Source organism: Megalobrama amblycephala, linkage group LG6 (genome assembly GCF_018812025.1).
Source record: "Megalobrama amblycephala isolate DHTTF-2021 linkage group LG6, ASM1881202v1, whole genome shotgun sequence".
Classification (NCBI taxonomy): Eukaryota; Metazoa; Chordata; class Actinopteri; order Cypriniformes; family Xenocyprididae; genus Megalobrama; species Megalobrama amblycephala.
Window position 1 is genome coordinate 40,776,193 of NC_063049.1, and position 15,689 is coordinate 40,791,881.

The 15,689-nt window shown below is 35.3% G+C and overlaps 1 protein-coding gene across 5 annotated transcripts in view; it reads left to right on the forward strand.

Annotated features, from left to right (window-relative positions):
* The window catches only part of stk39 (serine threonine kinase 39), a 93,042-nt gene that overhangs the window by 8,817 nt on the left and 68,536 nt on the right, over nucleotides 1-15,689 (forward strand). For all 5 annotated transcript variants that reach the window (XR_007185447.1, XM_048194634.1, XM_048194631.1 and 2 more), the window contains exons 3-8: nucleotides 3,040-3,148; nucleotides 3,449-3,590; nucleotides 5,715-5,770; nucleotides 10,459-10,568; nucleotides 12,117-12,218; nucleotides 13,142-13,275. Coding sequence is in view for 4 of the 5 variants with exons in the window: in XM_048194634.1 (XP_048050591.1) it covers nucleotides 3,040-3,148; nucleotides 3,449-3,590; nucleotides 5,715-5,770; nucleotides 10,459-10,568; nucleotides 12,117-12,218; nucleotides 13,142-13,275 (653 nt within the window). In the remaining variant the exon portion in view is untranslated. The remainder of the gene's footprint in view (nucleotides 1-3,039; nucleotides 3,149-3,448; nucleotides 3,591-5,714; nucleotides 5,771-10,458; nucleotides 10,569-12,116; nucleotides 12,219-13,141; nucleotides 13,276-15,689) is intronic.

The following is a 15,689-nucleotide window of genomic DNA, read 5'->3' on the forward strand; positions in this document are numbered from 1 at the left end:
TCATTCAAACTGACACGTGGAACGTGCATGTCAACAAGAGGCGGGATTTATCGCACAAACCAATCATATCCAATCATAACCAATTACATCCAATCATAGCGCGATGGAGACATTGCCTCCTCTTACGTGACTTTCACCCATTCATTCTCAATTACCCCCCACAAAACCCACTGCACGCCGTGGGTCTAATGGTTTTCTCTGGTTTTCTATGAGTGGAAAGGGAGGCATGACTCATGCTGTAACTTTACCTGCGGGTGTCGCTGTTGGGCAGCGTTTATTTAGAAATACGAGTGACTTGCGCTCTTTTTAATGTCATAATTTGTAATATTTGTGTTGTTTTATATGAAATATGGATTATTTTCTCATCCTGCTTTTTTGAGGAGGCACTGCCTCCCTTGCCTCCTCGGAGGAAACGCCCCTGCTCCGGTTCCATCACAAACCCCAGTCTGGGAAACCCTGACGTAATGTAATATTTAATGCACTTCATGTTGTTGATAACAAAGATTGGAATATATTTTCTTTTTGTATGTCTATATCAAGATTGTCCTATTCATATCAATGTTATAAACAAAAGTAATCAAAATTATATTACCTTAAATATGTAACGTAATGGATTGTTACTAACTACAATTTTGGAATCAGTAACCGACTACAATTTTTAAGTAATCTACCCAACACTGAGAGGCATATGTCATTGTTTAACCTAAAAGCGGTGTCTGTCTTAATTTTTTTTTTTTTTTTCATTTTTTTAAAACATGAATTCCCTATTGAGAAAATTGAATGACTTCAACACACTTCACATTTAGTAATTCTGAATGAATAAATGACTTGGGGCCAGATTTACTAAACGGGACAATTCCAAAAAAGTGCCGATGGGAGTGGAAAGTTCTGCACGTGATCTATTGATGACGCACAGATTAAAGAACACAGACACAGTCAGATCATTTCCATAATGACCAACACGATCTACCAAGAGCAGCGCAAATTAACATCTGGTTTAAGACATGCTTTTTTTGGGTGGTAAATAATGGTGCAAATACCAGAAAATTGACTAGCGCAAACCTTAGTAAATCACCTCACATGATTCATTTAAATACTCTCCTCCCATAAATTTTGCGTCTGAAAAGGAAATTCCTACAAATGCATTTCCAATAAAGTCAGCTGCAAAAATAACTGTGTCAATGACTTTTCAGCGCTAATTGTTCACTGCATGTCTTTAGTAAATCCTGTAGTTTTTTTTGTAATGCAAAAGAGGGTTTGTGCTGGCGCAAGCTGTTAGTAAATCTGTCTCTTAATGTGCATGTGCATTAAACTCCAAAGTCAATCAAATCATTAATCACAGTTATTTGTTGGATAATTGATCATTAGCCAACACTCACAGTGGTGACTGCCCTAGTTTCTCATGAATGTGTTTCATATCTGTCAGAGACACACGTTTCATGCTTTTCTCGTAGTGCGCTTTCCCTACTGTAATCATTTACACACACACACACTCACACACTCACACCCAGCGGGCCTTTCACTCCGACGCTCATGACTGAGTTGTTTTCCATTGATCTTTGTTTTGGTGCAGTGAAATTGGAAACTGATGGTTTGATTAATGACTATTCTGCCACGAAAACAAGTTTATTCCCGGAGATGGGAATCTGCTGTAAACATCTCTCAGATTTACTCTCAAATTGGCTGACACAGAAATATGGGTTTGTGTAAATTTATGCTGAACCCAGATGTACATACGTAATGCCCTTTTTCAATTTTCTTCAGGTTTGGATCTTGCAGGTTTTTTGTTAAAGCCTTATATTATTGGAACATGTGAAATTACTTCATCAGTTGCATGTTGCTGAGCTGCTTGCACAAGCAAAACAGCTTTTACTGCACATTTTCATGCACGATTTCTGCTTTTAAATAAACTGAAAAACAGTCACAAACATGTAACCAATCCCTTCACAGTATGGGGAGTGGCTTTTCCACAGTAAGCACAAGACCACCTATAAGAAGGGACAGGAAAAACATGGGGTACATAGCAATATAGCAGGTGAATTATGTGTATATTGTTATAATGAACTAAGCCTTTCTCCACTGACTTTCTTTGATGTTTAAAGCATTTTTAAAGTTACTGATTGTTAGAAGGCAGCTGTCTGACTGTGAAATGGTGAATCGGAACATGGTTTGTGCAACATTAGCAACACATTATTACCTGTTTGATAATGTAGTCAAGCCAAAGGTTAATCGTATCAATTACCGTTATGTGTCCGACATTGTGGAGAACGATATATAAAACGCATTTCCATGATGCATCAACTCGTAGACGACCCTCTATAATTCGCTCTTCTTCTTCTGAGTCAAACATATATGTCTAAATTAACCTAATATTTCCACTTGCCATCGTATAGCATTTACTACAGTTGACCAAGTGGATCAGAGCTGGTGGGGACTTATTTGCATATTCATGGATCTGCATATACTAAATGAAACAGGGGTGTAGAGTTACATTCAAGCTAAGGCATGAAGAAATTATTTTAACAGGAAAAAAACTTTAAATATGTCATTTGGATTATCAAAGATGAGTTTAAAGAGATAAAGTTATTGACTGCAGGGGGACTTTAAATGTAATTTTAAAAATACATAAAAAATTGAAAATGTTTTTTAGTAATCATTTTCATGTATATACTTCAATATAACAATACATATCAGAAACATTTACATACATATTATTAAACCAGTTTAATACATTTATGGGAAAATACATTTTTGAATGATGGCTCAAATTAATTGTTGAATCAACTTGAAATGGACAGTATTATATTATATTATATTATATTATATTATATTATATTATATTATATATATATATTATATTATATTATATTATATTATATTATATTATATTATATTATATTATATTATATTATAATGAGAATTGGTATTTTCTCTCTGTTTCTACCATTGCAATCATGTTGATGTGCATGCATTATAAAGCACATGGACATTATTAAAGATGTGCATTATAAAGCTAGACACCTCCATCTGTCTCCACAGAAAGAGATTCAAGCCATGAGCCAGTGCAACCATCCAAACGTGGTCACCTACTACACTTCATTTGTTGTGAAAGATGAACTTTGGCTCGTCATGAAGCTCCTGAGTGGAGGTGAGAGAAATCAGTTATCTATGGACATGTTCCCTTAATGTTTTTTATAACCACAAAGTCTTTTTGTATTCATTTTCAACATTGTATGTATTGTTTTATCATTTAAAACAAGCTTATTTTTTAAAATGTTTTGCCTGAGAAGTGTGGTTGTGTTTTTAATGTCAGTTGATTTGATAATGTTATCTAATGCACAGTTTGTGTGTCCAAATACTATCTGTGGCCACTGTATGTGTTATATGCATCAATATTTTGTAGATTTGCGGTTGTTTTGTGTGATTACAAACCTTTTTATTCATCCAGGATCAGTGTTAGACATCATAAAGCACACGTTCAACAAAGGAGAGCATAAAAACGGTGTCCTAGATGAATCCACAATAGCAACCATTTTGAAGGAAGTACTGGAGGGATTAGATTATCTCCACAAAAACGGGCAGATTCACAGGTAAGGAAAAATCAATCATTTAAAGGGTTAGTTCATCCAAAAATGAAAATTCGGTCATCATTTACTCACCCTCATGTCGTTCCAAAACCGTAAGAGCTTTGTTTTATCTTCGGAACACAAATGAAGATCTCTTTAATGAAATCTGAGAGATTTCTGTCCCTCCATTGACAGCTATGCAACTACCACTTTGACGCTTCAAAAAGAGATTGTAAAACTAATCCATATGAATTGAGCGGTTTAGTGCAAATTTTCTGAAGAGACTCAATCACTTTATACACTGCGCAGATTTAATTTAGGCTTTTATTTACATATAAACATTCATCAACGCACACATCAGTCATGGTAAACGGAAGCTCAAGCATGTTCGTTTGATGTGTGAGAACCAATGAGGTTCATTTTAGTGTTACGCATCACGTTTGAGCTTCAGCAAGAACCAGTGAGGTTCATTCTTGTGTTACGCATCACGTTTGAGCTTCAGCAAGAACCAATGAGGTTCATTCTCGTGTTACGCATCATGTTTGAGCTTCCGGAAGAACCGATGAGGTTTATTCTCGTGTTACGCATCATGTTTGAGCTTCAGCAAGAACCAATGAGGTTCATTCTCGTGTTACGCATCACGTTTGAGCTTCCGCAAGAACCAATGAGGTTCATTCTCATGTGTTACGCATCACGTTTGAGCTTCAGCAAGAACCAATGAGGTTCATTCTCGTGTTACGCATCACGTTTGAGCTTCCGCAAGAACCAGTGAGGTTCATTCTCGTGTTACGCATCATGTTTGAGCTTCAACAAGAACCAATGAGGTTCATTCTTGTGTTATGCATCACGTTTGAGCTTCAGCAAGAACCAATGAGGTTCATTCTCGTGTTACGCATCACGTTTGAGCTTCCGCAAGAACCAGTGAGGTTCATTCTTGTGTTACGCATCACGTTTGAGCTTCAGCAAGAACCAATGAGGTTCATTCTCGTGTTACGCATCATGTTTGAGCTTCCGCAAGAACCGATGAGGTTTATTCTCGTGTTACGCATCATGTTTGAGCTTCAGCAAGAACCAATGAGGTTCATTCTCGTGTTACGCATCACGTTTGAGCTTCCGCAAGAACCAATGAGGTTCATTCTCATGTGTTACGCATCACATTTGAGCTTCCGCAAGAACCAATGAGGTTCATTCTTGTGTTATGCATCACGTTTGAGCTTCAGCAAGAACCAATGAGGTTCATTCTCGTGTTACGCATCACGTTTGAGCTTCCGCAAGAACCAGTGAGGTTCATTCTCGTGTTACGCATCACGTTTGAGCTTCCGCAAGAACCAATGAGGTTCATTCTTGTGTTATGCATCACGTTTGAGCTTCAGCAAGAACCAATGAGGTTCATTCTCGTGTTACGCATCATGTTTGAGCTTCAGCAAGAGGTTTGTTCTCACACGTCAAGCAGGTTCGGTTGAGAGAATTTTCATTTATGGTTGAACTATCCCTTTAAATTGATCTTTTATTGTAAATATTCCACTATGTAACTCCCTTCCAATCACAGACCATTTGCTTCAGTCATATTTAAAACTTGTTTTCCAGGTTAGTGGCATCAACGTTTTGAAAGATTCTCAAGAGTTTTTAAACACCTACTAAGTAAATACCATGTGAACTAGACATTCATGAGCTTAACTGCATATTTCACTTTGTTTTCTGAATTATATTTTGAGGGACATACATTTGGATTTAACACTGATGAAGTTTACACACATTTTCTGCAGTATTGATTTCATATTTCCCCAGCCATAAATGACAAATTGATCTATGGATGGTCATTTCACATGCATTTCAGGTTGTCTCTTCCTGTTTAAATAAACAACTCTCAGTCCAAATAAGCTGCAAAGTGGGCCAGACATTATGCTGACAGTCAAACGTCTGGTTTTGTGAGGCTAGTTGTAAAATATGCTTTAATTAAATTCCTCTGCATGTTAAGTGCCTGAAAATACTAATGTGGTCTTCTCCCTCCAGGCCATCACTGCTGTAATAATGGTCTGAAAAATTCATAAACATGCGGATTCATTCTTCAGCCACTGGCGTTATTGTTAATGTTTAAGATTATAATAAACCGTGACATGGATGTGCTTTGTCTTGGTTTGACCTCAGGGACGTGAAGGCTGGTAATATTCTACTGGGAGAAGATGGATCGGTGCAGATTGCAGGTTTGTAACTTTGCTTGACTTTGACTTTGCTGAAATGTGTAGATTTTCTGAAATGTTTTGTTCTTTTTTGTATTGTCTTAGTAAGTTAAGGTGTGATCACGCCATGTTGTAATTACCATAATTACGAAGATTTCAACTTGTAAAAAGTGTTCACGTACTCATAGAGCTCATAATTAAAGCTTGTAAGATGGGAATTTTCTGAGAGCTCCTACTTGTACCACGTGACCGATGTACCACCTGACCACTGCAGATTCATTTCAGGGTTGATTGTGTTGCCATAGAAATGCATAATTCCCACTCTGAGGGCGTGAACAGCTCCGAATAAAACCGTGTTGTCATCTCGAGATTATGGTAATTATGACATGGCTTGAATTAAATGTTAGATTGGCTTGACAACAAATCCGCTGCTTGCAAATAAGTGCTTTATCTTATCGTTTATCTTAACGAACAGCAATAATAATTTTCATTTTGATTACATAATAATGGCAATATATACATGTCAAAGTCAGACATGCCCCTTTGCCAGCTGTGATGCCTGGTTACTGGTTTAAACTTGGCCCAGGTTTGTGAAAGATTTTTGGGTCAGCACACCTTAATAGCTTCAACAATTGGTTGCCAATTAAGTTTAGAATACAATTAACCAATCAGAACCCAGTTTAGGTCAGATAGCTGCTAATGGTGGATATTTTGATTAATTGAAAATGTAAGTTTTTTGCCATGTTTAAACTGTTTATATAATAAAATATGTTTTCGTAGTTTGTGTTGTCCCTTATCAGTGCAAAATTATCACAAATTAAAAAGGATTTATGCCAATATTGTCCAAAACCCCACATTTCTTGGGCGTTTCCAAATTTTTGGAGGGCAGTGTATTTAAGCTTCATTCACCAAGTATCTATCACTACCAAAGCTTAGCAACTAGCTTAGGACAACATGTTAAAACTTGTTAGCAAAACATGCTAATTCATGTTCGCAATGTGATTAAAAAATGCTAGCAGAATGTTAAATCATGCTAGTAATGTGCTCATTTATGTTAGCAATGTGTTAAAGAGTTAGTTCACCCAAAAATGAAAATAATGTCATTTATTACTCCACACCCGTAAGACCTTCGTTCATCTTCGGAACACAAATTAAGATATTTTAGTTGAAATCCGATGGCTCCGTGAGGCCTTCATAACCAGCAATGACATTTCCTCTCTCAAGATCCATTAATGTACTAAAAACATATCTAAATCAGTTCATGTGAGTACAGTGGTTCAATATTAATATTATAAAGCAACGAGAATATTTTTGGTGCGCCAAAAAAACCCCAAAATATAGTGATGGCTGATTTCAAAACACTGTTTCATGAAGCTTCGGAGCATAATGAAGTAGCGTGACGAATCAGCGGTTCGGAGTGCCAAAGTCACGTGATTTCAGCAGTTTGGCGGTTTGACATGCGATCCGAATCATGATTCGACACAAAAGATTCATAACGCTCCGAAGCTTCATGAAACAGTGTTTTGAAATCGGCCATCACTATATAAGTCGTTATTTTAACTTGCTAGTTCATGCTAGCAATGTGTTAATTCATGTTAGCAATGTGTTAAATCATGTTAACATTCTAATTAATGTTAACAACGTGCTAATTAACACTAGCAAGATGCTAATTCATGCTAGCAGCATCTTAAAACATGCTAAAATATTTTAAATGCTAACAACATGGTAAAACTAATTCTTGTTAGCAACATGTAAAAACATGGTAGCAGCATGTTAAAATATGTTAGCAATGTGTTAATTCATGTTAACAACATCTTAAAACATGTTAACAGTATGTTAAATCATGTTAGCAATGTACTAATTAATACTTGCAACAAGCTTATTTCAACTAGAAATGTGCTAAAACACGCTAATAACGTTAAAACATATTACCAATATGTTAAAACATGTTAGCTATGTGCTCATTCATTCTAGCAACATGCTAGCAAAATGTTAAAACATGTTAGCAAACCTTTTATCAATTTGGTAAGGCATGCTTGTAAATGCTAATTCTTCTGTAACAGCATGATAAAATGCTAATTCATATTGGCAATGTACTAAAACATGCTACAAACATGCTAGCAAAATGTTAATTAATGCTAGACGCATAGTAACAACATGATAAAACTTGCTAGCAACATGATGAACGTTTGTCCTGATGAACTTTACTTTCTAGTAAGAGTGAGATAGATGCTTTATAAATGGACCTCAGGGGAAAACATACAATTATATACACAAAAGATGTATGACTCAAAATATATTTTAAATTTCTTTGTTGCTCTTAACTGATTTTGACCAATGCATTCTTAATATTCAGTCACATAATTATTTCAGAGGTTATTTATAGCCATGAGGTAATGAAGCTTTCTTTAGCTGTAAAAATCCTGTTTTAATTAATATTGGTTGTCACTCTAAAAAGCAACATTTATGGGCCTTAAGAGAGATTAAACCATGGTAATTAACTTTAATTATGCTAACTATTAAAGCAATAACCTAGCAGTGAATTAATCAGTCAGTCAAGCCACTTTAATTTTTTTTTCTTTCAATAAAGTTAATTAGGGTTTGATTAATAAATGATAATATATTCTCCACTTTTGTTCTCTGTTACATTTTTGTTTTATGAATTTGTCAGTTAGAGCCACATAAGGAGAGCAGACAAACAGTCCTGAGATACATTGATCGTGCTGTGGAGAAGTGTTAAATTCCTGAATGGGGCTTTTTCCGTCCCTGGAGGGAAACTGGCTGATCTAGTTCTGGAATATCGATTGGTTTTATGTAACAGGGGTTTCCACTAGTGACCTTGGCTTGCCTTTGTTGAGATTGTAGTTCACATCAGATTCAGAGCTTTTTCTGACAGACAAATTTATAAAACGTTTTCACTCACACAAGGGTGAATAAAGAAAAGAAAAAAACATGTCCAGGTCAAATTTATACCCAAAAATAATATTTTGCATAACACAAAAAAAACCTATTTTTAGGACACTTAAAGTTGTTGTAATCAAAATTAAACACATTTTCTTAAATTCTCACATTTTTACTTTTGAGGTTTTTGTAATTCCCATTATTTTCAGTGATGATTCTAATTAGGTTATTTTTTGTACTGTTACATTTTTTTTAAAATGCTGTCATCCAATTACTTTTAAACTTAAATCATGATTGAATGAACCATTAAAGGGTTAGTTCACCCAAAAATGAAAATTCTGTCATTAATTACTCACCATCATGTCGTTCCACACCCGTAAGACCTTCATTCATCTTCAGAACACAAATTAAGATATTTCTGATAAAATCCGATGGCTCAGTGAGGCCTCCATTGCCAGCAAGATAATTAACACTTTCAATGCCCAGAAAGCTACTAAAGACGTATTTAAAACAGTTCATGCGACTACAGTGGTTCAACCTTAATGTCATTAAGCAATGAGAATACTTTTTGTGCCAAAAATACAACATAACGACTTTATTCAACAATATGGACGATTTCAAAACACTTCTTCGAAGCTTTACGAATCTTTTTGTTTCGAATCTGTAGTTCGGAGCGCATATCAAACTGCCAAAGTCACATGATTTCAGTAAACGAGTCTTCATTATGTCATAGTGTTTTGAAATTTCAGTGGTCCACCACTGATTCGAAACAAAAGATTCGTAAATCTTCAAAGTTTCATGAAGCAGTGTTTTGAAATTGCCCATCACTAGATATTGTTAAATAAAGTAATTATTTTGTTTTTTTTGGGGCACAAAAAGTATTCTCGTCGCTTCATAACATTAAGGTTGAACCACTGTAGTCACATGAACTGTTTTAAATATTCTTTAGTAGCTTTCTGGGCATCTGAAAGTGTTAATTTTCTTGCTGGCAATGCAAGCCTCACTGAGCCATCAGATTTCATCAAAAATATCTTAATTTGTGTTGTGAAGATGAACGAAGGTCTTACGGGTGTGGAACGACATGAGGGTGAGTAATTAATGACACAATTTTCAATTTTTGGATGAACTAACCCTTTAAAGGCCAAAAGATGAGTAATAACAGAGAAAAAAACTTTCAAGACCTAAAACATGCATCTTAACTCATTCATAAAAAGTTTAACTTAGAATTTTGACCATGTTATGCGTCAGCTACCCATAAATACTTTTAAAATAATATATCATTATTTTCTAACCATAAACAGTCATCGAAATTAAAGGGTTTTGCAATTGAAAATGTTTGTAATTGGGACATTATTTTCATAGAAAATATGAAATCTTTTAATTGTCCTATAATACTGAAGGGATCATTTGCTTTAGACAAAATACAGCTGTTTTCTTTGATTTTTTTTTTTTTTTTTTTTTTTTTGTGGTGCAAGTGACCTGAAAAGTGTTTTCGTGAGGATTCACTCACAAAGAAATCCTTTCTGATTGTTGAATGCAAATGTAAATATGGCTGTGAAGGATAGACAATACAGTCTGTTCAGTAGGTTGCTCTATCTAAATATCATAGTTCACATCTAATTTTCTGATTTTTCAGTGTTTGCTGACTGAACCAACAAATTTATCAGACTGTATGTTTATCTTTCATTTTCATGCATGTCAAATTAATTATCCATTTAAACATAACCCTTCAACCTAATCAGTCAACCCATTTTTCAATAGATGTTATTTGTGCATGATCCTTTGAGGTTATTATTCATTTGACTCTGTAGATTTCGGTGTGAGTGCTTTTCTGTCCACCGGTGGAGACGTCACTAGACACAAAGTGAGGAAGACGTTTGTGGGGACCCCGTGCTGGATGGCTCCAGAGGTGATGGAGCAGGTGCGTTTGCTCAGAGAACCAACATTAAACATGTACAAGTGGATCTGTTCCAAAAACCTTGTGAGCTCACTACATTTTAAATCATCAATAGGTGCATAGCCAACATGAAGGCTGTTCTGTTCCAGAAGGTTGGTGCATATAGTAAGATTTTGGCCTAATTTTAAAGCAGCATTGCATGTATCCTTATAAGACATGAATAGGACAATCCCATAATGCATTAACAAACTTAAAGATGGTGGACAAAGCAAGAAATGTTGATTATACTTATTATTTATTCCATACTGAAAAGTATCAATATAAAACACTGCCGTTTTTACACATTTTTGAAAGAACATTCTTAAGGCTGCATTTATTTAATACAAAATACAGTAAAATATTATTACAATTTAAAATAAGAATTTTCTATTTGAATACATTTTAAAATGTTATTTATTCCTGTCTTCAGTGTCACATGATCCTTCAGAAATCATTCTAATATGCTGATTTGCTGCTCAATAAACATTTATGATTATTATTATCAATGTTGAAAACAGTTGAAAACAGTACTGCTTAATATTTTTGTGGAAACTGTTAGATTTTTTCAGGATTCTTTGGTGACTAGAAAACAGAACAGCATTTATTTGAAATAGAAATCTTTATAACCTTATAAATGTCTTTAATGTTGCTTTTGATCAATTTAATGCATCCTTGCTGAATAAAGGTTTATAAATTATTTTTTTGCAAAAAAGGGGGGGTAAAATCATAGTGATCCCAAACTTTTGAATGGTAATGTAATTAAAATGTACCATTTTACCCAATATTTATGCGTGCTATTTATTTTTTTCTTATCAGACTATCATGTCATTAGAACTGCGATATGCTAACTGAATCAATTGAAGCAGAGTTGCCTAAGAAGAAAGATACTCACTAGGTTTTGTAACAGAGAAACATGTTTCTTTCATCTACTCTAGATATGATGGATCTTGGCACCATGAAAGTGTTCACAGCTAGACTATTTCTAAGAGCTTTTCTGATACTATGAATTATTAATAACCATTAAACTATTCTAGCACAGATCGTGGAGATTGTTTAAAGTTGCCATTTAAAGGAAGTTGCGTCTATTGTGACCAAGATCCAAGAGAAACAGCTTCTTCAACAAGATAAAATGTAGGGTGGGACTTTATTTTTTTGTCCATGGGGAATTGATTGGATGGTTGTGGTTTGCTATTGGTCGATCTCATGTGAGTGCCAGGTTGTCCCGCCCTCACACCAGTAAACATGTCATCAGAGAAGAAAAGAGATGTCGCTATAAGTGGAGGGGAAGATCTTTTGATTAAAGATTATGAGGACACATGAATTAAAAGAAAAAAAAGCAACAATGATGTGCACGGATAAATCATTTATAATAAATACTGCAATATTCCATAAAAAAACAAACAAACAAAAAAACATTTATTTCATGGTGACTTCAGTCATGCTGTGAAAAAAAAGCAGCTGTTTATGGCTGATGTGGGTCATAGTTTGCCATTCCATCATCTGACGATCAGTTCGCATGTCATGTGACTGCAGGTACGGGGTTACGACTTCAAAGCTGACATTTGGAGTTTCGGAATCACTGCCATTGAACTTGCAACAGGCTCTGCGCCGTATCATCGGTACCCCCCTATGAAGGTAAACAGGACAACTGCTGTTCATGTGACCATTCATGCTGTGTGTTTTGTTGAAAAACTTACCTGTTTTTATAAACTCTTTTCTATATGTAATTATAACTGTTACAAAAGGTAAATCGAGGGTTAATTTATTTTAATTATACTGTCGATATTAAAAAGGACCCATTATGCCCTTTTACAAAGTGTTGATTTTGTTTTTGGGCTGTACTAGAATAGGTTTTCATGCTTGAATGTTCAAAAAACACATTATTTTTTTCCATATTCGACATTATTGCAGCTCCTCTATTCCCAGTCTGTCAGTAACACTCTGTTTAGTTGCTGTTTCTATGAAGCCCCTCCTTCCAAAAAGCACAATGTGCTCTGATTGGTCAGCTGGACCGGTGTGTTGTGATTGGTCAACCACTTCGGGAGTGCATGGGAAATGTCACATCCCTTACCATAACTGCCAGTTTCAACACACTACTATATAACTTAACCAGGCCCCACCCCTTTTTTGCTTATCATTATTTAAATGAGAAATGTTGTGACGTACATTGCTGGAAGAAAACCCAAAACTACAATGGAGGTGTTTCAGGAAGTGAATTAGAGAATAACTTCCTTTGGAGGAACTGTGTAACTTTTCAGACCTTTTTCATGCTCAAACAGCAACATGTAAAAAAGCATAATAGGTCCTCTTTAACTAAATGAATGCAAAGCCTGTACAGCTCTGATCTAATCTCTAATGTGGTTTTACAGGCTCATAGAGCAGACAGTGAAAGTATAGTTCACCAAAATGAAAACTGTAATTTATATCTACCTTGATGTTGTTCAGGCTTTTTGTTTTGTTCATAAGTTAGCATTTTTAAAGTATTCCTCTACCTAGTAAAACTTTCTCTCAAGTCTCAACCCTGCAAATACATGTATTTTCATATCTAATGTTTGCAGGTTTTAATGCTCACGCTGCAGAACGATCCTCCAACCCTGGAGACTGGGGTTGAGGACAAAGAGATGCTTAAGAAGTATGGAAAATCTTTTAGAAAACTTATATCCTTGTGCCTTCAGAAGGACCCTGCAAAGAGGTAATTTAAATCCCTTCTTATTTGTTCACACAAATTAGTAAATCTGTCTCCAAGGATCATAAAGAATGCTGAACGGTCTCCATGGATGACCAGAAGTTTCAGCAAAACCCTTTAATAATAGAGGCAAACATATTGATTTGAATTGTGTTTTGTACATTACTGAATAGCAGTTCATTGTTTGTCCTTGGTTTGCTCTCCATTTTGTCTCTCTAAAGATAAATCGCAGTCAATAAAAGAAATGCCACACAGACAAAGTAGGTCTTATTACACTCAAATAGATACAGATGAGCTAATGCGATCTAGAGACCATAAATTGCTGCTGGTCTGTTTACTGTGTATATCAGCGGTCTCATCTGGTCAATACATTGGACATCGGGTAGTAGGGCTCTTGTGGCGTGCACTAATAACTTATTATCATGGTAACATGATAACAGTATCTCTATACAATATAAGATATAATATACTAATATATATATATATATATATATATATATATGGGCCATTCTACACAATTGTTTCAAAGGCAAGAGTTGGAAACGTCTCAAAATGCAAATGTATGCAAATTGTATAATATCCAAGGTACACATTTCTAGTAATGGTGCAGTTAATCCTCATATTGCAGTGGTTCCCAAACTTTTTAGCTTGGAGTAGCCCCTGAAGGGATTACCATCCTTCTGCGTACCCCCTCTCTTCCACTTAGACTGCAGTCACTCCTTTATCATTAATATTTGCCCCCTAAATTGATTTTCCAGTGCATTTTTTTTTTTTTACCTTTCTGAATAACTTTATAAAATAAATACTGTTTTAAATAAAAAATGTTCAATAGAGAAATATGCAATGATGGTAAAACTAAGTAAAACTTTTAAATATTAAACTAATACCGCCAGTAGGTGGCAGCAAGTCACTGTTTTATGAGTGAATCATCGAGTCATTCATTCAGTAACGAAGCAAGTGCAGGGCTCTCAAGTGTCACGCATTGAGCGTGACAGTCACTCATTTCGGTCTTTTGTCACGCACTCCCGCCACACATTGTATTTCTCACGCAGAAAAACTATTTATCATATATTTAATATGCCGCAGCGCCCAAAATGTATCTGGCCGCGCCGCTCTCTATGGAACCGGGCAGGAATCAAGCGCGTCTCGAACCTGCCACTTATCAGCCAATCAAAAAAAAGAAAGAGGCTACACAATAGCCAATCAGAAAATAGCACTATTGTATCTGGGTAAGATTTAACGCAACAACCAATGAAAAAAAAGCATATCCTGGAATTGTTCACCATCATCCACGTTCACCCACAGAGGAAACCACTGGAGCATCACTTTGAGCACAGAGTAAGTCATGATCTCCTGTTTTATTGTTACAACAAATTCACAACTTGTTTGACACAAACAATGACAACTTGACTGCTGTTAGATAATCAGATAATCAGCTTCAGTTTTTCATGAGTGTGAACTTAGACAACAGTTTTACAGCCTGTTCATTGAAACTTGCTCAGAACAAGTAGTCTAGCCCTAGTTATATTTTGCTATCACACGATGACTGACATTTTGTTACATTAAACATCTCTCTCTCCAAATAGTTTTAATAATTTTATTAGCACTAAATAAATTAAAGTGTATTGCATCGTCGATGTTATAGGTCACTTTTAAAATCATGTCACATTTTATATCCTGGCCATGGATCAGTGTTTCCCATACATTGACTAGACTGTGGCGGCCCGCCATATTCTAATTGGTCCTGCCACAGTCTCAAAATATGAATAAGGATATGACGCGATATTTAAATTACCGTCTGATAATTGCGCTCCTTTATATGGCAAAAGTGGGAGTCATAGAGCAAAATAAGTAGACTAGCACCAATTAAGTTTTCGTGCACTATATTCAAAGTCATCTGAAGCCATTCCATAGCTTTTTTTTTTCTTCCAAGAATTAGGCTAGAATACTTTTTGCTGCTGAATTATATACTCACCTAGTTTACTTATGTATTTATTGGTCAGCTTATGATTATATATTTTTATTCATTTGTTATTTTTATCTATAATGAAGTGGTGTGTTTAGTGCATTCTGGATTGGTTAACAAATCAAAGAGTGACCATTAGTTCCACAAATACAGTCACAGGCTCCCACTAATAAAGTAATTCAACAAAGGTAACCTATTTTGCTACATATTTTTAATGGTTTAAATGTGTACTCTACATGTTTGACCACTTATGAACTCTCATTTAGCCTACTATATGTTGTGTACATGACTAATGTGCCCAACCATCAGCAATAAATAAATTACTTTTAGAGCACAAAATTGTTTACAAGAGAACAAATTTCTTTATTGATCTAGTCACTTAATTTTGCTCTTACAATGCACTAGATTCATGCATTTAAATTTAAAATGTACAAAATTTTCCTCCGGGGGGGGG